A 26,631-nucleotide genomic window follows, 5' to 3' on the forward strand; every position below is an offset into this window, starting at 1 on the left:
GTAGACCTGCTAAAAGACTGCAACCCCTGCTTTAAAAGTTTCTAACCCTAAATTACAATATGGTTAACTGGTACAAACTTTAAGACACATAAAACAAAAAAAAACTAATACAAAATTCTCACTTTCATGCCACAACAGAACAATCTACTCCAAAAGGAGTCCACATACACAAATATTCAACTTGCAGAATCAAAGAAAAACAAAAGACAAAAATAAAAATGAGCAGTCGTATGCACCAATGGGAGGAACAAATGGCAGACCTAGGCCAAAGATACTTGCCTTCTAGCTAATTCACAAGTTAATGAATGACTGCTCAAGAAGGAATAAAAGAAGAGATAACCCATTCAAACAAAGGTAACCAAAACAAGACCAAGACAGACAAAGTTACCAAACAAACACTAAAAACAAAGCAGGAGTGCAGTCACATCACTAATGTACATTTAATCTCCAACCAAGTTACTGGAAACCCCTGGATGTGTGGCTACACCTGTTGAACATAAAAAGATTATCTACAATATTACACTCATTAAAACACATGAAAAAACTCCCATCATACATACCAAGTGAGATTTACCATGTAGCAAAATGCACGGTTGCTCACCACATGAGACCACAAAGGTTTAGTACCAAGGATGATGAGTCCTGAGTAATCAAACCCTGCCCTTTTTATATTTACATTTACTCATTTAGTGGACGCTTTTATCCAAAACGACTTACAAATGAGGACAATGGAAGCAATCAAAAACAACAAAAAAGCAACGATATATAAGTGCTATAACAAGTCTCAGTTAGCTTAAACACAGTACACGTAGCAAGGACTTTTAAATATAAGGTAAGACTCAAACCACGGTAGTGCGGTTCCTGAGATGCACTTTGTCAGTAGGGTTGACAGGAGGATCTGGTGGTTAATTGTGACAAAAGCAGCGGACAGATCAAGCAAGATAAGTATGGACAACTGCAGGAGAAAAGGCTTGAGATGAGATGGAATAGGATCAAGAGGGCAAGTAGTAGCATGATTAGAAAGGATGAGTTTGGAGACTTCTGCCTCAGAGAGTGAAGAGAAGGATGTAAATGAGTGTATGTTTGCTGGTGATATGAGCTTGACTGATTGTGGTGTGGAAAATTGTGCACTGATGTTTTTAATTTTTTTAATGAAAAATGTGGCAAAGTCATCAGCTATTAGAGATGAAGCAGGAGGGGAGAAGGAGGACAAGGGAGCAAGGAAAATGGTTTAAAAGGCATGCGAGAGTTAGACAAATTTTGTTGTCCTTTTAGCAGTGGAGACCTTTGCAGAGAAAGAAGAGAGGAGTGACTGATACACAATAAGGTCAGTAGTATTTTTGGATTTGCGCCACACCCATACATATGTAGGTGTGAATATATAACCATATAAAGAGGGGCCGCACAAGCCATAATTCATTCTGACACTCTCACACACTTAAAATTCTCCTTTCACATTTCTACTCTCACAAATTTACGTTCTCCTTTCACACACATATATTTTTGTTTTCACACACTTAGATTCTCCTTTCACATACTTTTTTTTTCTTCTTCTAAAGAAAGAAATATTTAAGATCCTAACCAAGAGCAGAATCACAATGCAAGATCTTAAATATTTATTTTACTTCATAACACTTATTACATTCCTTTAATACTTTCTGTTTCCTCCAGGTTTAAATGAGATGATCAGCGTGTCCTCAGAAGGCTGGACTCTGCTGTATATTAGACTGGCCGTTCCCTCTGTATTCGCTTTAAATGATGTACTGGCATCGGGCCATGTGGAAGTGAACAATGCTGAGGGAACGTTTGGAGCGTTCCTCTGGGAGAACTACTGGATTTCTGGAAAAAGTCTCAGTTTCCAAAGGCCTTCTTATTCTTTCTCTGTATGGTGTAATATCAGCCTCTGAATACACAGGATTTATGATGTTCTTCTCACACATAATTACTTTTCCTTACATCGCTTGAGTTCATTTTGCTGAGTGAAGTTGAAAAATATGAAATAGACCTTTTTGGCACAGTGTTGAAAAGCAATTTCCAAATCAATTCTCATCAGTGGCACAAAAACCAGGAGTTATGAAACCACGCATATATATGAAGTATTTCATTTTGATGCAAATGACAACACAGCTCAAAACGTACGGCCGCTCAATATTCTGTGCTCATGCATACCTGCGAGTCGATTGTTCAGACAATAATGTTCATTAGACGATCCAAAACAAATCGAAAGCTGTACTGGAGGAACCACAGGTTTTGCAAAACTCATCTTTAACCACTCTCTTCTCTATTTGTCACCACACAAAGACACTGTGGTTTATTTACTACATTCTTTTAATTGCTGAATTCCATGTATTTGTTCAAAAGGTTTCTGCAAAAATAAATTACTTATTATAGTATATTATTATAATAATTTAATAATTTATTTCATGACTTTTAGACCAGTTCAGTAGTTTGTATGTAATTGCAGACATTATTAGAGCACATTCCCATTTAATCTTCCCATTTAAAAAGATGTCTGTAAACATATTCACCACTGCTCTATGCATCATGCTTACCACTCAAGTCAATAGTCCTACGGGGTGCGGCCTGAAAGCACTTGTGCTTGATATGTTGATCTCTCTTCAATTAGATGACAGCATGCATAATGTCGCCATGACAACTCAGGCCTTTATGGTTCACTTGTCACTAATCTCTGGAAAACTGCACAGACGGTTACGCATGATGAGATGTCCCTACCACAAGGTTTGCACGAGTGTTGCATAATGCTTTTAAGCAATAGCTACCTACTGTTAATTATGCTTTGTATGCAAACAAAGGTCGGGACTGACAAGCAAACTTTGGTCACTTAAAGGATCACTAAAATAAAAATAGGCAAATGTTCCAACTCCCCTAGAGTTAAAAAGTTTTGTTTTACCGTTTATGAATCCATATAGCCGATCTCTGGATCTAGCAGTTGCACTTTTATCTTAGATTAGCGTAGATCATTGAATCTGATTAGACGGTTAGCATCTCGCTCAAAAAAAGAGTTTTGATATTTTTCCTATTTAAAACTTGAGTCTTGTGTAGTGTACTAAGGCCGACAGAAAATTAAAAGTTGCAATTTTCTAGGCCGATATGGCTAGGAACTAGTTATACTCTTATTCCAGAGTAATAATCAATGATCTTTGCTGCCGTACCATGGGTGCAGAAGGCCGAGTGATATTACTCAGTGCCTGAAAATAGTTCCCAACAACTCTGCTATTGCTGCAACTACACAAACTAGCTAAGGACTATTATTCGCAACTTTTCATTTTCTGTCCGTCTTAGTCCACAATGTAACTACAGAAGACTCTTAAATAGGAAAAATATCGAAACTCTTTGGTCAGTTTTGAGTGAGATGCGAGATGCTTTAATCAGATTCAGTGATCTATGCTAAGCTAAGCTAAAAGCGCTACAACCAGCCCAGAGATCAGCTGAATGGATTCAAAAACATTAAAACGCAAATGTTTAACTCTAGGGGAGTTGGAAAATGAGCCTATATAATAATAATAATAATAATAATAATAAAAGTGGAGTGTTCCTTTAACAAATAATAGCACAGTATCCTCAATTCAACACAAACAGAAATGTTCCAGGATGAGTCACTAATCCCTAGTATGAGCAATAGTGATGCAAATATCACTAATAATGCTAAATCTAAAGTACTGCATTTCCCTGGAAAGACGTTTAGGTGTTTGCAACATCTTAATGGAATGAAACTAATCAAAGAGATTGCCTTAGTCATCCTTTCAGAAAAGCACAAGAACAGCATTTACTTCCAACATCACTGCGCTAGACAGTCTTAAAACGGTTTAAAGTCCAAACTGAATATTTTAGGGGATCTTGGCAAGATGGAGTGCCATTTAATTTCATTATTACACAGCTGTCTGTAGTACTTTGTTGCGACTGACCAATCAGAATCTTCGATTTAATGAAAAGTGTAAAGCATTTATATATATGCTTTCATTATAAGCTTTTCACATTGAAGCCCTAAATTCGATGATTCTGATTGGTCAGTCATAACAAAGTATATATATATAACTTTGAGTGCAGAATGATTTGCACTGCTGAAGTGTAAGGTATACATTCTCATAGGAAAGAACGTCTCAGTTGTATCTTCTAATCAATATTAAATGGAGAGATAATGGACACTCTAACAGTTTTCCTGTTTCCTCCTGAGAAGAAATTTCAATAATGCCCTTTTTCAAAATCATTTTTCAATAAATTCTCCCTCAAAACAAATGAGCTGATCTGGATCTACATCCATTTAATTTGTATTCCCCAAAGAACATTTTGTAGAAATCTCTAAGTTGATATCACAATAAAGCATAAGTGACAATTCCTCTGAGCTCTGAAAGTGCAATAAGATATTCCTCTGTGTCATGACTCAAAAAGCAAATCTAAAATAGACATCATAACCACATAATGCTGAGGAGCCCAGGGAACAAGATGAAACGATCATGGATAGCAATACTGAGATGAATCCATTACCACATTACAATGAACATTACTGAAACTTTTATTTGATGAAGATGATGTCCAATTTCCTGGGTGGAAACATTTGAATATCAAATTATGTCTCTATCCATGCAGTGATAGACACATTAAATAACAGAGACAGAAAACAGAGGATTCTGGGACATGCATGTGTTTGATTCAGAATTAAATGAAAATTTGGCTCACTTTCGGTTCCAGAACGTGAATTTAAATTAAATTAGCCACATCCCACTGTATGTTGAAGAGGAATTTGAACTGACATGTTCATTAATATTATAATTAATTAATAATTAATATTATAAAATATAATCAAACTCTATATGAAAACTATTTATAGATTTTAATAACATATACACACTAACTTTTAAAAGTTTGGGGTCAGTAAGATCTCTTTTTCGAAAGAAATGAATACTTTTATACAAAACAAAATGTTAAAAAGTAACAATAAAGACATTTGCTATATAAAAATGTCCATTTCAAACAAATGCTTTCAAGGTAATAACAAAAAATGTTTCTAAATCAGCATACTATAAAATAACATGATTTCTGATCATGTGACACTGGAATAATGATGCTGAAACTTCAGCTTTACATCACAGGAATAAATACAATTTTGAAATACATTACAATGGGGGAAAATATTTTAGATTGTAATAATATTTACCAATATTACTGTATTTTTGATCAAATAGTCTGGGTAAGGAAAACTTTTTCCAAAATATCTGTAAAGTCTTACCAACCCCAAGCTTTTGAACAGTACTTTATGTAAAATACAAACAGATAATGTATTATTATTCACAATTAAAATCAGTCTGCTAAAAATAATACTAATAATACTAATAATAATAATAATAATTAAAAACTCTCCCCTACATTGTTTATATGATAACATGTTCATAGGTAATTCTTACAATGAAATTAAACGTTTTATTTAAATTCTACTTTAAATTTAAATTCAAATTACCTTTTTGTATCCCGTTTGCCGCTAATTCAAATTCAAAAGTTGAACTGGAATTTAAAATCATACTTAGTTGAATTCTGAATAACAGTGGTGTTTGAGGTGTTAATGGAGAAGATGATTTTGCAATTGTACTGTCTTGATTAATGCTTAATTGCTATAAACAGATGTACTGTAATCTAATTTGTAATATTGGTTTTGCTTAAGTACAAATATGTAACCCTGTGATGAATGCTATATGGGAAATGTATTGTGTAACTTCACTAACATTAAGAAAACTGCTTACTTGCATGAAATGTATGTAGTGACTGACTGTATTAGAAATAGTTTTTATGATAAATGGACAATATAGTAGTTAAGGTGTATTTCACAGACGGTTAAGAGGAAAAAGAAGAGGAAAATGGCTAAAGCAATGCGACAGAAACAATTGAAAGCCTCAGCAGAGGAGTTGACATCAGAAGAACCAGCGTTCGACGTCTGTGTATAAAAGACTGAGAGAGAGACTCGACAGATGGATACTGAATAGCGCAGTATCCCTGATACCAGCTGATTATACCTTGATTTTGAAACTTTACTATTGTACTTTGATATAACTTTTGTTAACTTTAATAAAACTTGTATTTTATTATTGACAAGTTATTGTCTACAAGAGTAGTAACTTCAAAGCCGTAAGCAAGAACTGACCACAGGGAAGTCTTCTGAGCAAATTGTAAGTACTATTGGAATGCTTATAGTTTTGTCCAGAGTTTTGTTCCTTACCTACCTGAGAATAATAAAGAAATAGGTAAAAGGTGTATAGATAAAGGAGACACCATAAAACAGAGGCATGGAAAGTGTGCGAACTGAGGGAAAGTGAGAGAGAAACAGTGAGCGAGGCGAGCCGTGGCAAGAGAATAATACTGCAGAAAATGAACCACCCCTCCCTTCCCAGCCAGCAGAGCCTACGCAACAGAAGAGGGAGAAGCAGGAGTTCCTGAAGATGAACAGAACAAGACACAACACGACTCAAAGTAACAGCAGACCACACAGAACTGCTTTTTGTGGCATTTATTAACTAGTCAGGACAATTCAAACTACTACTTGTATGAAAGACATCACATACCTGCATCTGAGGACATCATTAGAGAACCAGTGCCATGGTGTGAGAGGAACCACTTCTACAGATAGTGAAGATGTCTTCACTCAGAGTAACTGAGAGTTGGGAGAAGGTGGACCTGATGTACATCTCTATCGAATTCACTATCGCTCTGGCGTCGGTGCTCGGGAACGTGCTGGTGGTCCTGGTGGTTTACATGAACCAGACTCTCAGAGACCCAACTTTCTGTTTTATTGTTTCTCTGGCACTGGCTGATATTGCGGTCGGCGTTCTTGTCATTCCACTAGCGGTGGTCCTCAGCTTGGGTCTCAGCACACTGTTTTACAACTGCCTCTTCATTTCCTGCCTCCTCGTCATCATCACCCAAAGCTCAATATTGTCACTGTTTGCCATCGCCGTTGACCGCTTCCTACGCGTCAAAATCCCCACCAGGTGAGTCTGAAACACTGAATAAAGATTCAAAATGTTCTGTTTAGTTGCATGCCGTGTGATCATTACCTGACATCAGAAATCAGTGAACGTGAAATTATTGAAACATTCAAATTAAAATGTCAGGGTGTACATTTGTTGGTATTTCTTAGGGTGATGCACAAGGAATGTATTCAGCATGTTTCGTAACTAAAAACAACTCTCACTGAGAAATTTCGAGTGAATTTCACAATCACAGAAAAAAAAAAAAACCACTACAGTAAACACACAAGGTAACATACTGAATTAAACGTGAATTTTGAGCACAAAGGTTAAAATAATATTTTCTTGTAAAGCATACTTCAACTATCTTTGCTTTATTTGAGAAAAATATTTTTTACAAACGTATGTCTATTAGTGCAAAATGATTAGTACTGCTTAGGTAAAACAGAAAAAGATCAATTGCAAAAGACAAATTTAGTTTACTGACTTATTGACTATTTTGGACATATAAAAAAATGCTGAAGCATTTTGCAAGCTTAGTTGTAATGAAATAACTTTTGAAATGACTTTTGCATGACACAAAGCAGTAATGTATTGTAGAGCATTATTGCTTTCATGCAAAAGGATTGTGATAAAAAAAACAGTAATGCACTGTATAATAAATGGTTTTGTTTATTAATAATTATTTTTCACCAAGCTATTTAGTTTTAAGAATGGCTCATTCACCACCAAAAAAAGAAGTCATATCTTCTTGGATTTTATACATTCGCATTTGTCTGATAGAGATAACACTTTAATGCATCAGCTTTGTTTTATCATATTTCTTTGCCAGACAGCAGGACAGCAATATATTCGTAGCTTTCTTCGATGCAAATCAATGTGCTGGTGTAATGCAAGGCTTTTAACTAAATGAAACCCCTGCAGTCTGTCAAAGGGAATGATCACTGGTTCGATAGTATTTTGGAAGCGTCCCTAACCACTCATTTGCTTGATGTTTGAAGTCATATGATTGTGGTGAATGGTAAATTGAATATATTAAAATATTTATAAATAAAGAGATTTAGAAAATGTACTTATACTGCCTAAGGAAAGTCTGACTCATTACCATTTTTACTACAAACTTAAAATAAAATAAAATAGTATTTCATATAAATTTAGACTTACATTTTTGCCTGGAGGATGATAAAACAATGGAAAAATATCCCACAGTCTAGCCATAGCTAGAAAAAAGAATATCATAGAGATCAGTGAGCAACCAACGACAATAACATTTCTTTCACAGAACCTAGTTGCTTAGTACTATAGTACTTGTTTGACTTGTTAAAGGGATAATTGACAAATAAATTGATAAATAAACTGACAATTCTGTCATCCTTTACATTTCTTCTGTTGAACACACAAAAAAAATTATATTTTGAAGAATGTTGGTAGCCATTGAGTTCCATAGGATTTTTTTTTCATACTATGGAAGTCAATGGCTACCGTCAAATGTTTGGGTGAAATAAGACCTTCCGAAATGTACTGATCCATGATATTTCCAAAATTAGCAGTGTGCATTAAATTGAATTGCACTTGCATTATCGCTTGTGGTTATCATTGGTTTTAAAAAGTGTTTTATGTCATTGTCTTTGTATTGTTTTAACAGGTATAACATCACTGTTACGCAGAGGCGGGCATGGGTAGCTGTGGGTTTGTGCTGGCTCATCTCATTTCTGACTGGTTTAGTGCCAATGGCTGGCTGGCACCGCACCCCACCCATAAATGTGAGCACGACAGCCATCAAATGCCAGTTCACCAACGTCATGTGCATGGATTATATGGTCTACTTCAACTTCTTTGTTTGGGTGGTGGTGCCCCTGACCATCATGATCGGCCTGTACGCCGAGATCTTCCGTGTGATCTGCCGCCAGCTCAACCGTCGAGCTGAGGCCACTTGCGACTCAAGCAAGTACTACCATAAAGAGCTGAAACTTGCAAAGTCGTTGGCGCTAGTTCTGTTTTTGTTTGCACTATGCTGGCTGCCATTGCATATTATGAACTGTATTGTGTTTTTTTGCCCCACATGCAACGTGCCCAAGGGTGCTTTTTACTTTGGCATCTTCATGTCACACGTCAACTCTGCACTCAACCCGGTGGTGTACGCCTTTCGCATCCAGCGCTTCCGTGATACACTGATTCAAATCATCCAGCGATTCATGCTCTGTAAAACCCCATCAGCCAACCTGAGCCAGCATGATCCTGGACCCATCACAGAGAAAACCCAAGTTCAGTAGCAACTAAGACTGAAGACTTTAGATATACAAAGAATCCAATGCAACCTGCAATATGGTGTAATAAGTCCTGCTTTCTAAATAAAAGAACCAGTCAGCGGTTGGTAAAGTCATTGCATTACTGCAGTTGCCATCAGGAGCCGCAGGTGTAATAGAAACAGTCAGCGTTTTTAGAAATGCACGTAGGATTGCAAATGCAATTTGGCTGGTCCAGCCTGAAATTTAAGCTTTTTAACGCTATTTGATCATAAGAAACAACATTTATGGACCGCTCATGTCTGATTTTGTTGATTTCCCCATTTAAGTTCCCTATTTAGATGTGGTTTTGGGTCCCTGAAATAACTGTCTGATGGCATTGAAAATATGGAACAGACTTTCATGCGCTGTCTGGGTTGTAGCAACTGACTGGCAAAAGGAACTATGCAAATCAGGAAACAACACAAATATACCCAAAAAACGCATTTCTCCATTTTACATTCTGATTCAGCACTCTACATAGTGGAGGTTGCAGCAAACTACTACAATCTGCCATTACTGCAGTTCATGCACCTGAATCAGCTCTTTAAAATACAGAAAGTGCACTAGTCTACACTGTGTCTGAAAATATGCCCAATTATAAAACTCTTCTCCATCATCTGATGAATTACTGCTGCCACAATGTCTACAAAATGTACAAACATCGCTTTTCCAGCTATATTGTGAACATTCAACAATACGCCTTATTTGCATAGCAAGGAGGCGTGTTTGCACTTGTCAGAATTACTTGAATTAAAAATTCTAAGTGCAATGCTATACTGCAACCGGTTAAGTTAGAATATGTGAATAAGACATAGTTGGTGTTTTTTTTTTTTTTTTTACTGAAATATTGAATGTAAGAGCAATGTAACTGTAAAGTGTGTTTACTACTGTGAGTTCAACTATGGACAGATTTGTTTGCACATGTGAGTGTTAATTTCTTCAATTAAAAATCAATATCATGCATTGAAGAATTTACATTTATTAAAGGTGCTGTATGTCGTTTTTTTTTTACCATACCAAAGTATAAAACACGATAATATATTCACAGATATTTTGGAAATATACTAAGTTAACTTCGATAAGCCATGTGATTCTACTTTGAAAATGTGCATTATATGTTGGAATGGAATATGTGACTCCGCCCACAGCCCATTTAATCAATAGTATTTTGACATCCTGGGTTGGCGGAGCAGAAAAACAGCATATTGCAGCCTTGGAAGCCAGAAAACAAAGTGGGTCAGATATTTCAGATTCTACCTGACCATAAGCTTCGTCATCCATCTAAAAATCTCTATGGGAAGAGGATTATTAAAACACAGATAAAGTAACTCATCAGCTAACAGTGCAAGGCTTTTCACCTTTCGTTGTTAATTTTGCTCATTACAAATATCTTTTTAAAACAGTAGACAGGCCAGTCTTCAGGAAACCTGTTTGGCATTTAGCAACAATAGTGATTGACACAAAAACCTGTAAGCATCTACCTAGCAACCACCTCACATCATGCAAAAAAAAAAAAACACACACACACAAAACACCTTAGCAACTGGATAGCATCACCTGGAAACCCACAGCTTTAAAGTCTGGATGTCAATATTGTTAAAGATGATTCTTTAGACTTCAAGAATGAGAATAATCCTTTTACAATATTTTTTATAACCTTTTACATCAACATCATTTAAAGGTGGTACAACATTAAATATATATTTATACCAGTACATTAATGAGAATTAATATTGAGTTTAATATTCCTATAAGTATGCTTAATTTTCTTTTTTCAGCATACCCCCCCCCCCCTTTTTTTTTTTACTTGTACAGTACATGCGTTAAAAATTGTTTTTGTATCACAATAAAAATTCCAATAGATGTAGCTAACAAACTAAGATAACAGCAAATTCACATAACACACAGCCTAACTGAAATTTAAAGTTAGATACTGGAAATGTATAATAGTAAATATACAGTAAGAATTTGCATTTAATATGACCTGCATGGCTGTGCCATTTTTCCAATGAACTGTATGCAAATTGGCAAAGCATCAAGATAGATATGAAAATGAATTTAGGATAATATATACATATATATATATATGTATGTTTACTGAGATGCTTCCAGTACTAGAAAGGCCACAGGGTTTAGATCTCAGACTCAGCATGTCTGGTTCAAACCAACTGATTGACCGCAGTGTGAATGCTATTTCTATAGATTAGCAAAACAAAAGGAAGCTCTGGTCAAATGTGGGATATGTTACAGACACACTGACAGCAAATTATGATGAAGTGACTGACAACTGTGACCTTCACCATTCCAGTTAGTAAACGCTGGAAAAACCTATAAAAATATACCACGTCAACGGCAAGAACACAACAGGGCCAGTGTATCTTTATGAAATCTTGAAACGGTAATTATGTTAGCTTGACAAATATTAAATCACTATAAATACAAATTGACTAGAAATAGCCTAGCAACCCTCAAAACAACTTAGAAAGCACCTACCGATTTCTTAGCAACCATGCAGCTCACATTAGCAAATGTTTAAAAGCAGCTTATTAGCAACAACCCAAAACACCTAAGCAAAAACCTAGCAACCACTCATAACACATTAGCAAACATGGGTATGACAATTTCATCTTTATATTAATTAATATAAGGCTTTTAGAGGCAAAAATCAGTTTTTGTTTTCAAATTTTTAAATAATATTACATTTTGACACTGAATTAGGCCTTATATTATAGTTCCACAGACTATGAAATTATAAAATATGTGAAGCTGGTAAGTGACATAAAATGAAAACGAATAACAATATCAATTAATGGAATACAGTAATTCTCAAGGTGCTACTATCACAGTTCAAAATTGAGTACAGTTATTTCAATCGAGAGTTATCTGGTTTGCGGTGATCGGTGACGTTTGAAGTGGCGCGGGACACGTGCAGATTATGACGTCACGCTCCCAACAGCTCATCTAAGTTTCGCATCCGGTTGAAAATAATATTATTAGCCTTAAAATAAAGCGTCACCTATCTATAATCTCGATCTGACAGCGGCCTCGTCGACCTCAGGATCACACTACGGATGTGTCTTATTCGGGGTTCGTGTTTTCAAAGCATTATAATAACGTTACTCAAAGACGGATGTCAACAAAGTCGCTGGTTAGCTAGCTAATGCTAACAAACAGCCTGTTCGCCGCGGTATTTTAGATTTATTTGTTTGTTTACATGTATAAAATAACATCACGTTGATATTTGTTTATATAATTGTTAAATTCTAAAGATAACATATTACTATTCTTGACTTTAAAATGTGTGAATGCTAGCTAGTGCGTATGTTGTCTAATAATACTGAACAACAGCGATAGTTATTTAGTTTCACTAAAATTTATTTCGTGTTTATCTGTGTTGGTATACTTAGCTTATCTACATTTTCGTGGTTATTAACAAATAATGCATAATGTACCATGCCATTCTTAGGAGCACGGTACATTATGCATTATATATATATATATATATATATATATATATATATATATACACACACACACACACACACACATGGTACTCTTGCTGGTGGACTGACGAACAAATTGAACTCTATTATTTTTTCATTGCCAGGTTGAGACTCAAATCTTGGGGCTGCTGTTAACCTTCCCATCGAGCCGGTTTGGGGACGTGTGTCTATCCCCCATCATCTCTTGGGAGATGGGTAGTCATTTCCGCAGCTACGTCTGGGATCCGATCCTCATCATCTCCCAGATTATTCTCATGCAGTGCATCTACTACAGCTTCTTGGGTCTGTGGTTGGCTGGTGTTGATGGTTTGGTCCATACCAGTAGATCACTCGACCAGGTATTTAATTACGAGGTAGGTAACTGTCCAAAATAGGGGTCAGAATAAAGGTAATTGAAATCGGTATTGTCAACCTAGACTTACAAATAACTACGTGATTTTCTGTCAAGGTTCTTGGCTTTTCAACAACACAGGGTCGCTTGTCTATGATGGCATTCATTCTGAATTCTCTCACATGGTAAGTTTATATCAAAGGTTTAGTTCACCCAAAAATGAAAATGATGTAATTAATGACTCACCCTCATGTCTCTCCAAACCCCCAAGACCTCCGTTCATCTTCGGAACACAGTTTAAGATATTTTATATTTAGTCCGAGAGCTTTTGTCACTCCATTGAAAATGTATGTACGGTATACTAACCCTTTAATGGCATCTCATTCCAATAATTAATCTGACATTTTTCTAGTCATTTTTTTTCTATGTGTGTCTTTCTCAGCGCTCTTGGCCTGTGGTTTTTCATCCGACGGGGAAAGCAGTGTCTGGACTTCACAGTGACAGTGCATTTCTTTCACATGATTGGCTGCTGGATCTATAACGCCCATCTTCCAGCCGCCCTGTCATGGTGGCTGGTCAACGTGGCCTGCATGGCCCTCATGGCGGTCATCGGCGAATACTTGTGCATGCGGACAGAGCTCAGAGCCATCCCTGTCAACACGGCACCTAAATCCAACCTATGAGGACTGTTTGGAGACAGATGTGCAACAGCTGGTGTGTACGAGGTCTGGCCTGTTGACTGACACTGCGGTGGTTTTCTGGGAAGATGACCAGAAGTGACTTGGTTATTCTGTGATGTTTTGGTCACATCACTGTATTTAATCTGGATGACGTTGAGATGTGCCACATGGGTTTCATGCTGCATCGCATGATGATCCTATGACTCCCCTCAATCAGCATCATTTTCAAAAAGACTATTGTAATTATTCTTATTTAGGACCAATTCTTCATGATTCATGGATGGCTACTGAAAATATGACATTTGTCATGGTCCGTTTTAAAATTACAGAAACATCATGTAAATCTTTATCTAAATAAAATGCAACGTAATCCTGAATACTTGGATAATGGTTCCTATTGTTTTGGAAAGAATTGTGGTTTTAATGTTTTATCAGGTCATTCTTTTACAATTACCAGTGACAGTATTTCATTGACCTCAAATATAGTTTATTAATTGAGTTTTAAGTCAACATGAAATCAAACCTGACACTGATTGATTTCTTGATGCATGTTCCTGTTATTGAGCATGTTATTCCAAAGCACAAAGTTAAGTGTCTGCCTACTAAGGGGTATTTTTATTTATTTTTTTCATTGAATGTCCTCCGAAATTAAATTTCTCTCAGAAATCTCACATTAAGGAAGTAAAATGGGTTGCAGTTAATGTCGGTTTACTTACTAATGTATTTTGCTTCTGATTTTGACCGTCACATGACCGTCAGACACAATCAGTTTGCAATGAGTAACTGAGTGATATATGTGACCTTTTAGTGAAGTTATGAGGCAAATCAACTAGATTTTTGCACTTACTCTGCAATAAATCAGAAACTGAAACAACTGTTTTTCAAAAGTGTGAGCTTTGGCTTCCTAAAAAGTGTATATTTTCTGTTAACCATGCAACATCCTTTTTCTGAAACACTTTAAGGCCACATAATACTGACGGCTAATATATATATTTATATATAAGGCTTAATTTTATTTATCATGATTCAGGCTCAAAAAATAAACTTGGAAAGTGCAAAAGGTGATGCAACCAGTTTGACATCTAGCTGTGTTGCAGATGCGTTTTGGTGAGACTTTGTATCTTTGAATGACTGATCAACATGAAACATTAAAGCTGCACAGTGAAACATCTCATGACAGTTGTGTGGTTTCTCACACATGTGGAATAAAACTGCTTTAATCGCTTCAAGATGTTATTTTCTCAAGGTTTTTGTCAGAATAAAACTACATTCTGCAGAGAGACTTATTTGTGTAAATAAGTATTAATAGTTATCCTTAAAAAATAGGTAATAGGTGGTCAAGAAAATGTCTGGGTAATATTGGGTAACAAAAAATGATGATTAAGCCTTTTATGACTATAGCAAATTAACATTATTTTCATTGTTCTTGGTGAGCGATTTATTTTTGTTTAGTTTTTAACAAATTAATACAGTAAGCAAATACTACCTTGATGTTTTTCATTTTTTTTTTATTTCATTAATGAGAATTAATCAAGATCAGAGCACTTTATCGTCATTGTACAGATGTGAGAATGCTTTATACTCCAGGAAGCATTAAACTTAAATATGTTAGAGGAAATGTGCTTAACTTACACCATAATGAATGAAACCCTCAACTTGTTTTGATTTTGGTGTCACACGTGACCGTGTGAATTCCCGCCCAAACACGAGGTGGCGCAAGTTACTCCAAACCGCTCCAAACCCAAACAAAGACGTAAAAGGATTCTCATCTTCTACTTCCGGTGGTGTTAGCCCCGCGCTGTTCCGCTGAGAAGATGCCGAAGTGAGTCTTTCTTTATGTTTATTTTGTACAGTCAGGCGATATATACAGAACAAACTGACACCCTTTAGTCGTGAAAGATTAAGTACTGTATCTGACATACATTTAGGGATTTTACAAAACCAAATTTCAAATACAACCGCGTTTCTCAGACAAGAGCTAGCTCTTTAAGCTAAGTCGGCATTCATTCATGCTAGTTATTCTATGTATGTATGTATGTATGTATGTATGTATGTATATGTGTGTGTGTGTGTGTGTGTGTGTGTGTGTGTGGGGGTGGGAGAGAAACAATAAAGATAGTTTTTTTAACGATAAAGATTGTACAGGAACACTAGTACCATGGTTAAACTATGAGATTTATACTGTACTTTTTACTGTACTGCAGTACTTCTAACAGTGTGTTGTTGTTGTCCTTTTCAGGTTTTATTGTGATTATTGTGACACATACCTGACACATGATTCGGTATAATTATATCAACTTTTTCTATAATTAAAGCTGTGTAACATGACATTGTCATCTGTGGAAATGTTCATTGTTTGTGTGTTTAATCTCTGCAGCCATCAGTCAGAAAGACACACTGCAGCGGACGGAAACATAAAGAAAACGTAAAAGATTATTATCAGAAATGGATGGAGGAGCAGGCTCAGAATCTCATCGACAAAACAAGTGAGTGACCAGAATGCTCTTCCCTGTTTACAAAGACCCTTTTATCTGATGGATGTATGGAGGTCTGATTTTGCCTCATAGTTTAAAAAAAAATTGCTACTTGATGAAAATTGTAATAAAAAGGTAATTCTGACAATTTTTTTGCAATTCTATATACTCATAATTCTGACTTTTTATTCTATAATTCTGATTTTCTCACAATTCTGAGAAAAAGTTCAAGCTTGAGCAAAGATTTCTTAATATATCGTGCAATACGTACTTTTATATTAGAATTGCAAAGGAGAGTCACTAATTATTAATAAATGTCACAGTTACCTATTTTTTATCGGAAAAGTGCTTCCATGGATCTATACTTAAAAGGCATACTTGATATTAACTGTCTTGACTCATTTCTTGATCTTTTAAAGTGTAAAGTTGTTTTTATCTGTGTTTCAGCGGCCGCTTTCCAGCAGGGTAAAATCCCCCCCACCCCGTTCCCAGGAGCCCCTCCACCTGGCGGATCTCTGCTACCACATCCAAATATTAGTACGTTTCAGAGATCCAAATTTTTTCACTTCCTTTGGTGGTTACAATGCATTGTGAACAATTTCTGTGTATAATCTGAATACAGAAAAATATTTTTTCATGCACCATTTTTCACGTCTTTTGATTTTTTTCTGACTTTTTGATGATTATTTTTATTTTATTTAAAAAAAAAAATCTGAACAAAATGAAACAAGAATTTGAACCTGACTTCATTCGGTGTTTGGATTTCTGGACTTGAAATGTACTAAAATCTTAGCTAAGGCTTTATTTGCATAATTAAACTTGCAAATTTTCAGAACAAGTTTCTGAATGTACTGACATTATCAGTTTGGAAGCATGATGAAATCATATTAGTTTGTTTTTTACCCTGGTCACCTGCAATGTCTTGTCTTAACATTATATTAACACATTTAGATTCAGAAATGTTGCATATGCCACATAAAATTTTAATATTTAGAGATTGCCATTATATCAGTCACCCTGCATTCTTAGCAGTCTTTGAGAAACCCATATTGGTCAACCAATAAATTGTTATTTTACTTTAATGAATTGATTAAATTATATGATTAACATAATTTACAGGGAATAACTTGTTTTTTTCTTGCAGGTGGACCTCCAAGACCGGGCATGCTGCCAGCTCCACCCATGGGTGGTCCTCCTATGATCCCTATGATGGGTCCCCCTCCTCACGGCATGATGCCTGGAGGACCAGGTAATGCTGTTTATTTAATGTGAGGGATTTTTTTTATTAATGGCGATCTGAATTAATCATCCGTCACTCTTTCAGGTCCAGGTATGCGGCCACCGATGGGTGGACCTATGCAAATGATGCCCGGGCCACACATGATGCGACCTCCCGTTCGGCCAATGATGCAGGCCATTAGACCTGGAATGGTGCGACCTGATCGATAAAGCCACCATGCTATGATTACTAACCCGATATCCATAAAATAAAAAAAAGACTCAGCCAAATATCCACACTGGTTTTACAGTCGATCTAACAGTTTTATTGTCCATTTGGATTTTATTATGTCTGCGATTCAAAAAATGTTGATTCATCGAGTGATTTGGATTACCACAAGTTCTTGTAAAATCTTCCATCGGCTTTCATTTCATATTTCTGACAGACCATCATGTATTGTGTAAGAGGTTTGTGTATGATGTGCATTTATTACGTTGATGGATGTTTTGGTTATGTACTGTTAGGTGGATTTTACATCTTTTGTTTTTTTTATGTATTTTGTGAAAATAAAACTAAAAACTTGAAAATCTGTTTTCATGTGGTCTGCTTGTATAACATTTGAATACAAACACAAGTCAGTAATGTACATCTTGATTACTCAATAATATAATCGAATACAGAATATGCTAAAATCTAATTGAATGCGATTCAAACACAATGAAAAAAAAACGATGAAAATGAAAAGAAAAGTAATAATCTTTGATAAACTTTTTGAAAAAAATTAAGCATATTTGAAGAGCCTGCTACATTTGTGTGACTGAGTTCATTTCTTTCATTTTCATTGTGTTTTTCTTCTTTTGTAATGGCATATGTTTGATAGTTTCTGAAAAAATCACGTTCCGTTTTATAAAGTTATGTTCATTATTACTGAACTAAATGTAATTCCATAGATGAGGAGATACCCCCTGACTTTTTAAAGTGCTTTGAGTGCCTAGAAAAGCGTTAGCTATATAAATATAAGGAATTATTATTATTATTATATATTGTGCAATTCATACTTTTAAATCAGAATCGCAAAGGAGAGTCACTAATTGTGAAGAAATGTCCCAATTACCTTTTTTTTTTTTTGGAAATGGGCTTCCATGGATCTATAGGTTAATACGCATACTTGATATAAACTGTCTTGACTGATTTCTTGACCTTTTAAAGTGTAAAGTCTCAGCGGCCGCTTTCCAGCAAGTTAAATTCTGAACCTGTTTCATTCTGCAGTCAGATTTCTGGACTTGCACATTTTAGCTAATGCTTTATTTACATAATTAGACTTGACAATTTTGAGAACAAGTTTCTGAATGTAGGTACTGACATTAATCAGTTTGGGAGTATAGTGAAATCAAATTAGTTTGTTTTTTACCCTGGTCACCTGCAATGTCTTGTCTTAACATAATATTAACACATTTAGATTCAGAATTTTTGTGTAGGCCACATAAAATTTTATTATTTAGATATTGCCATTGTCACCTTGCTTTCCAACAGTCAGTTGGTCAACCACTAAATTGAGATTTTACATTAACGAATTGATTAAATATGAACATAATTTACAAGTAGGGGTCTAAGATAAATATCGGCCATTAAATAATGGGCATCTCGTCAGTAAAGACTGTTCTCTAATCAGCGGTAAATTCCATCAAGTGCTGATGTCACACAGAGCAGCTGTTACTATGCCGAGCTGACTGACAAGCTGCGCAAATCCACGCTGATGATCAACAGCTGCTCTGTGAAATCAAGCACCTGATGGAATTTACCGCTGATTAGAGAACCGTCTTTACTGACGAGGTGTGCATTATTTAAAGGCCGATATTTATCGTACACCAGTGCTTACAAGGAATAACATGTATTTAGGTGGACATCTTTTCCGGCCCCGTTTCTCTTCTCAGGGCACAATGCCTAGAGGACCAGGTAATGCTGTTTAGTGATATTTTATTTTTTCTTAATAGTGATCTGTGTTAATCATGTGGCTTTCTTGCAGGGCCAAGTATGCAGACACTGCCACCTGGACCTACGCAAGTGAGGCCTGGACCTAGGCAAGGGATGGCTGTTCCACGCATGATGCAAGATCCCGCCCAACCAATGCAGGGCATTAGACCTGCTTCCTTCGGTTAACCCGATATCCACAAATGACTGCCAAATATCCATATCCACACTGGTTTTACAGTCGATCGAAGAGTTTTATTGCCCTTTTGCATTGACGTCTGTGGTGGGTTGTGTGCATTTTTTTTTTGAAAATGCAAGTGACTCTATCACAGATTCTTGTAAAAAGGAATTTAACCTTCTATTGGCTTTCACTTCATATTTCTGACAGACCATAGGGTGTTGCATAAGGTTAGTGTATGATGTTCACTTATGTTGATGGATGTTTTGGTTCTGTACTGTTAGGTGGAATTTTGGAACTTGAGAAAATAAAAAATAAAAATCTGGCATGTTTTCATGTGGTCTGCTTGTATAACATTTGACTAGAAAGGCAGTCCGTAATGTTTCTTGATGACTCCCAAGCCAGAATATGCTAAAATTGAATCCTTTTCAAACATGACTAAAACTGCGCAAAAGTCTACTGAATTTGTTCGTTTAATGGCATTGAGAGAGTATAGTGATCGTTCTTGAAGTAAGGGGAATGAACCTTCAGGACAAAAGGTACATTTCTTAGACCTCCTTTAATCGTAGTCACTTCACCTTCTACGACAGTGGTGTTTTATATTGTTTCCATCTGAGGTCCACGTTTGGACCCATTTTGTTTTAAATGGCACAAATCCTCAAGCAGTTCTTTAATGTACATAGAGTCCAAAGAAACCATTTTCAGGTATATTCTGTTAATGTCCTTCTGGGTATGATAATAAACCAGTTTAAGAGGAAACCTTGAACACTAAACGTACAGTGCTCAGAAAAGAGAAGTCCAGTTTGCCAGAGATTCCACAAACTTCTGCTTGCTTGCAATTAAAGACCTACAGTTTTCATACAATCATGGCCAAAAATATCCGCACCCTTGGTAAATATGATCAAAGAAGGCTGTGAAAATGTATCTGCATTGTTAATACTTTTTATCTTTTATTAAACATTCACAACACCGAGTAAAATATCTCTGAAGTATATTCCCATTCATATTCACAATTTTGAGCGTGTCAGTGTGATTATGAACTTATCTATCATATAGCTACCTGTTTCACAGAAATATAACAGTGGGGAAAACAAAGCCCAAATTCCTTTAATCCTCAATCTCAATGAGAAAAAAACAAATATATTTCTGATCTGCAGCAAAAGATAATTGAGCTTCACAAATTGGTGAAGTGGCTATAAGAAAAGAGTTAGAGCAGTGAAAATTCCCATTTCCACCATCAGGGCAATAATGAAGAATTTCCAATCAACAGAAAACTTTTACAAAACTGCCTGGAAGAGGACATGTGTCTATACTGTCCTAATCCAAAAACAAAGTAAAGCATATTCAGTTAGCAGACATGACTGGAACGTTAAATGGGAATGGCTTCTATGGTTAGATGAAACTAAAAGCAAACACTCAAGATGGTGTAGCCGATCTGACTCGAATCAGACAAATTAAAGAGTTGATCAGGACTGTGTTTGAAACATGAGCCAAATTCCTCAGGAAATCATAAAACATTCTGTGCCACAAGTCCCAAGCAAGAGTACCAACCAACCAACTTTCACAGAACAGCTTTCAAAATTAAGGGACGTTTCATAGTCAACGCATCTGTACGCATACGCGTCCCCGAGGCTACGCATCGTTACGCTTCGGCCGGCATTGTGCGTCGGTGCGTAGCCAAATGTGTCGTCCTAGTTTTTGATACGTAACGCGCCAATGCACGCAATACTATGCGTAGTTGGTGGGGGCGACATTGCAAGTATTGTACATTAATTAAAGTATATTGTGTTTACATAAGAAGAAGGTTTGAATACAATGGAGGGCGAAGAGGAAAAATTATGCAAACTTATACGTATTCATCCACATTTATCTCTGCGATGCCTTTGTTGCCGCCGATGTAAAATCAGCAACAGAATGCCATTGTGATCTGAATATCACGCGACCCGAGTCTACTAATATCACCCTGACTCTACTACCCCCTGTGGCGTGAGCGGTGTATTGCATACACGCATCGCCCGTGACGCTTGCGTCCACTGTTTAGACTATGAAAGGGAGCGCGTCGCTCACGTTGCTTGCTCGCGTTTCTCGCGTTGACTATGTAAGGGCCCTAACACCACTAGAACAATGATTGACATTTTCAATTTGAAGAAGAGATTGTCAAATTTGGCGCAATTATTTGAGATGCAACGCCGGACATCACATGTAAACCCATGAGAGTTATACACAATATCTTTAAACAATTCCCCCACCTAGCAGAACAAGACTGAAATTCCTAAGGGAGGGGGGCCTTTTAACCTCTGGTCTCCACAGAAATCTTTGTCAGATAATGACACAGAAACTGTCTTTTCTACATATATATGGACCAAAATGAACTCAAAAGGACTTATAAATGAATATCAGTCCATCGCTTCACTCCATATTCATTTATGTGTAACCCACACATTTGACTATCATGTCATGATCAATTATTGTGTATGTCTTTTAATAACTATTGGATAGCTTAAAGATACATATCCATGTTTAGTGTGTACGTGTTCAAATCTGTTAGCTTGAAACAGTCATGACCATCAGTTATTTGTCAAATGTATCATATTCTTGTTATAGGAATCATGTCCAAAATTAGACCCTGCAAGAGCGAGAAAATTAGGACCACATGCTTGATATGATTTATGATACCCCCGAGCCAAGACAATATCTGATTGGTCAAGACAACATTTGAGGTGTGGCCAACAGGCCAGTTTAAATACTCAGGACACCATAAAAATTCTGCTTTTAGTTTTAGCTATGCTTCTTAGCTTTTGCTATTAGTCATGTTTTCTTTTAGTTTTAGCTCTGATTTTGCTATCAGTCATGCCAGCTTTTAGTATGCTTTTAGCTTGTAGCTTTGCTTCCTAGCTTTAGCTTTTAGCCATGCATGCGGTGGAGTAACCCAGTACCTTTGTGATTCTTCATAGACATAAACAGAGAGAAGTAGTTCCGGCTACGATGTTCTTCCGCAAGACACAAGCAGTTCTGTTTATTAACCGCTAGAGCGTCAAGAGTTACCTACTGCAGCTTTAATGTCCGTATTCAAGTTTATTTTTGCAGTAGGAAAAACTTTGGACAGTCTGTTTGGTACGGCAGTTAAGTGCTAATTTTGCATTTCTCTTTCTCTCTTGCATACTCACTCAATTTCTTCCTCATTTGGACTTAAACAAAGTTTCACCTGAGTCCCCTTCAATTCACACCTTGGTGTCCGGAAACTTGAAAGGTGGAGTCAGCTACACAAGGAAAAAATATATTGGAATTCAGAAATGGGAACGCTCTAAAATCTCTATAAAGTTGTCAGAGCCCAGACAGGACTGCTAATTAAATTGTAAATATTCAAAATGTGATACAGCATTTCTGAAAAGTAATACTCAAAGTTCACATTACAGGATGTGACATCATAAGTGAAATTAATCTTGAGTTAGCCTCTTTGGCAATCTTGAGTTAGGAAATGGGACAAAACGATGGCAAACGATGAGTGAGGATGATTGTGATGTCTGGACGTTGAGGATTTGCAACACAATCACAAAGAAATTAGCACAACTTTGAACATGAACATTTTAAATGATTTCACTAACTTGGTTTTAGATGTTTTAACATGAAATACATATTCAAAACTATTCTTGGCGTTTCTTCATTTTTCTTACTTTTCTAATCAATATGTTTTCTAGGGAATGTTTTTGCTGATTTATTTATATCTGCTGTGTCTCACTCTAAAACATTCAATCCAGCTTGATAATATTACAGAAATGAGTACGATATCAACATTTCAAAACCTGTCAATTAAACAGTAACAAAACAGAACAAGATTAATATTTTTCTTGTCATGTAAGCTAACTATCAATCCACTAATCAACAATGGAAAACTTTACCTATTAATTTCCATCATGTTTAATGTCTTGCAATTCTGTAAATAATCAAATCTTATTTAATAAAGGAAGACTTAGTAAGAAGAGCATTTTTCCAGCATGCATCAATGAAGTGTTTAAAAAGGAGGAGGAGACCGAAAGAAACTCTGGTTTTACAGAAGAAATCCTGCTCCTGACTAGGTTAGGTTCATAGATTTCCAAATCACCAGCAGTAAATATTGTGCTAGTATTGAACTACAAGCAGCAAGACAGTTGCAAGCCTTTGATTGGAGTTATGTAAAGCTTTTGATGGGACAGTTAGGTCCTAGAGATGTGGTGACAACAGCTGCGCAGACGGGGCCCAATTAGATTTTTTTTGTCATGGGGCCCAAAATTCCTGGCAGCGCCCCTGTTAATAGGCATACTTGATATAAACTGTATTGACTCATTTCTTGATCTTTTAAAGTGTAAAATCCTTTTTATCTGTGTTAGGGTTAGTATTATTTTATAAAAAAATATCCCTAATATGAACAAAACGAAACAAGAATTTTGAACCTAGGAGCATGATGAAATCAAATAAGTTTATGTTTTTTACCCTGGTCACCTGCAATGTCTTGTCTTAACATAATATTAACACATTTAGATTCAGAATTTTTATGCCACATAAAATTGTATTATTTATATATTGCCATAGTCACCTTGCTTTCCAGCAATCAGTTGGTCAACCACTAAATTGAGATTTTACATTAACGAATTGATTAAATATTAACATAATTTACAAGTAGGGGTCTAAGATAAATATCGGCCATTAAATAATGCGCATCTCGTCAGTAAAGACTGTTCTCTAATCAGCCGTAAATTCCATCAAGTGCTGATGTCACACAAGCTGCTCAAATCCACGCTGATGATCAACAGCTGCTCTGTGAAATCAAGCACCTGATGGAATTTACCGCTGGTTAGAGAACCGTCTTTACTGACGAGGTGTGCATTATTTAAAGGCCGATATTTATCGCACACTAGTGCTCACAAGGAATAACATGCATGGACTGTTCATACGACCCTTATCACCAATGGGTGGCCCGCCTGTGATCCGTAGCACTACTCCTGGGATCCGTAGCACTACTCCTGGGATGATACCTCGAGGACCAGGTAATGCTGCTTAGTTAATTTGAGTTTTTTTTTTAAATGCGATCTGAGTTAATCCTCTGGCTTTCTTGTAGGTCCAAGTATCAGGCCACCAACGGCTGGAAGTACGCAAGTGATGCCTGGGCCTCGGATGATGCAAACTCCCGCTCGGCCAATGATGCCGGCCATTAGATCTTCTATGGTGCGAGTCGTGCGACCTATAATGTAAAGCCACCGTGCTATGATTACAAACCCAGATATCCGAAAACGACTCTGCTAAATATCCACACTGGTTTTAAAGTCGATCGAAGAGTTATATTGCCCATCTGCGTTGATGTCTGCAGTTCAATAAAATGCGAGTGACTCGGACTATCACGGTTTCTTGTAAATTAATGAACCTTCCATTAGCTTTCTGCATATTTCTTACAGACCATAGTGTTTTGCGTGAGGGGTTTGTGTATGTGTATCAATTACATGGACGTTTTGTTATGTACTGTTAGGTGGATTTTCATCTTGTTGTTCATGTGTTTTTTTTTTTTTTTTTTTTTTTTTTTTTTTTTTGCCATGTTTTCATGTGGTCTGCTTGTGTAACATTCGACTCGAAACTCAATGTACGTCTTGATAACTCCTAAAGTCAGAATATGCTAAAATCACATGCAATTCAAACACGACAAAAACCGGGCAGAAAGTTTATTGAATGTAGAAGTGAACAAGATTTATCAGAATATCAACTAGATTTTTTTTCACTTACTCTGCAATAAATCAGAAACCGCAATATATTAACTCTGTGATCTCTGTTTTTCAAAAGTGTGAGCTCTGAATTCCAAAAAAAGTGTAAATTTTCTGTTAACCATGCAACATCCTTTCTGAAACACTTTGAGACCACATAATACTGACGTCAAAAAAATGGTCATGTTCCCACCCAAACACGAGGCGGAGCCAGTCTTACCTACTCTTACCAACTACTCTTCGACAAGAGCTAGCTCTTTAAGCTAAGCCATCATTTAATTAGCTTCAAACATTTTGAACACAATTCTATTTGACAGAGGGTTGAGTGGTGCGGTGCGGCGCTCTCACTTGCCCTTAAAATACTTCATAATTTTTGGTCATACAGATAAAAGTAATAAATCTTTTGAATCCGGAAAGACTCCACATTTATTTGTGTGCACTGAGATTAAAAAGGAAACATTGCGCTTTTGTAAAATAATTAAAGCAAATAAGATGTGCTTTCTGCAGTCTCATCATGTCCACTTGAGTGAGAAAAACTTTGAAACTCTGAGTATGAAAAATAAGTCTAGACAGTGAAATGTCTACTTAAAAAAGAAAGAAAAGAAAATAGAAAACGTGTTAGCATGGATGATTTACATAAAATTTAATTTGTGTGAAATCCACGATGTGCATTGTTTAAGATGGGTTTTAGTTCACTAAAATAACAAAAACTACATTTTGGATTTTTATTCACCTGGGGCCCGTTTCAATAAGGAGGTTCAACCAACCATGAATTTAAACTTGAACTCTGAGTTGACTTACCCTGAGATGGGAAACTGAGTTTTCGGTTACAGAACAGCTGAAATGAGTTGGTTTAATGAACTCTAAATTGACTGACTCTGAGTTAAGCGCGTGCACCACAACTATAAAAAGCCATTATCAATGGAGTGCCGATGTTATGATTCACCATGACAAAAGCTCCCGCCAAAAAGCTCTCTGCATACTTCAGACTCGATACAAATGTAATTCTTATCAATGTTATAATATCATACGTGATAACTGGCAGAATATTAGATTAATTAACTAATAGCTAATCTTTTTTATGGTATCTCATGGGCAAAAAATATATATAAAATAATAATATTACTAATAAAATTTTAAGTGCATTTTTCTTATTTTATAAATGATCTGCCAATAGAGTAAGACAAATATGCTGGCAGATACATACTAGGCCCATTTGCACATCAGTATTATTTTGCATTAACAGGACGCAATAATAACAGATTGTTCTTTTTTATTGAA

General features: G+C 36.2%; 3 protein-coding genes and 1 long non-coding RNA gene across 4 annotated transcripts; all 4 read left to right on the plus strand.

The window, feature by feature from the left end:
• The first annotated feature begins 6,169 nt into the window (after positions 1–6,169).
• LOC113078337 (adenosine receptor A1-like) lies at positions 6,170–10,221 on the plus strand. The gene is made up of 2 exons (XM_026250660.1): positions 6,170–6,998; positions 8,623–10,221. Exons 1-2 carry the CDS (start codon positions 6,643–6,645, stop codon positions 9,248–9,250), a joined length of 984 nt encoding a protein of 327 aa, XP_026106445.1. The 5' UTR covers positions 6,170–6,642; the 3' UTR covers positions 9,251–10,221.
• A 1,956-nt stretch (positions 10,222–12,177) lies between these two features.
• LOC113078331 (protein SYS1 homolog) lies at positions 12,178–14,953 on the plus strand. The gene is made up of 4 exons (XM_026250655.1): positions 12,178–12,352; positions 12,873–13,121; positions 13,217–13,284; positions 13,542–14,953. Exons 2-4 carry the CDS (start codon positions 12,960–12,962, stop codon positions 13,780–13,782), a joined length of 471 nt encoding a protein of 156 aa, XP_026106440.1. The 5' UTR covers positions 12,178–12,352; positions 12,873–12,959; the 3' UTR covers positions 13,783–14,953.
• A 565-nt stretch (positions 14,954–15,518) lies between these two features.
• On the plus strand, positions 15,519–18,063 carry LOC113078335 (U1 small nuclear ribonucleoprotein C-like). The gene is made up of 6 exons (XM_026250658.1): positions 15,519–15,601; positions 16,019–16,061; positions 16,157–16,265; positions 16,701–16,790; positions 17,398–17,502; positions 17,578–18,063. Exons 1-6 carry the CDS (start codon positions 15,594–15,596, stop codon positions 17,700–17,702), a joined length of 480 nt encoding a protein of 159 aa, XP_026106443.1. The 5' UTR covers positions 15,519–15,593; the 3' UTR covers positions 17,703–18,063.
• Positions 18,064–24,484: 6,421 nt separating this feature from the next.
• On the plus strand, positions 24,485–25,398 carry LOC113078338 (uncharacterized). The gene is made up of 2 exons (XR_003281486.1): positions 24,485–24,645; positions 24,717–25,398. It is a non-coding gene; the product is annotated as an uncharacterized LOC113078338 (long non-coding RNA).
• The last annotated feature ends 1,233 nt before the right edge of the window (positions 25,399–26,631 follow it).

This window comes from Carassius auratus, unplaced genomic scaffold (genome assembly GCF_003368295.1).
Source record: "Carassius auratus strain Wakin unplaced genomic scaffold, ASM336829v1 scaf_tig00025369, whole genome shotgun sequence".
NCBI classification, from domain to species: Eukaryota; Metazoa; Chordata; class Actinopteri; order Cypriniformes; family Cyprinidae; genus Carassius; species Carassius auratus.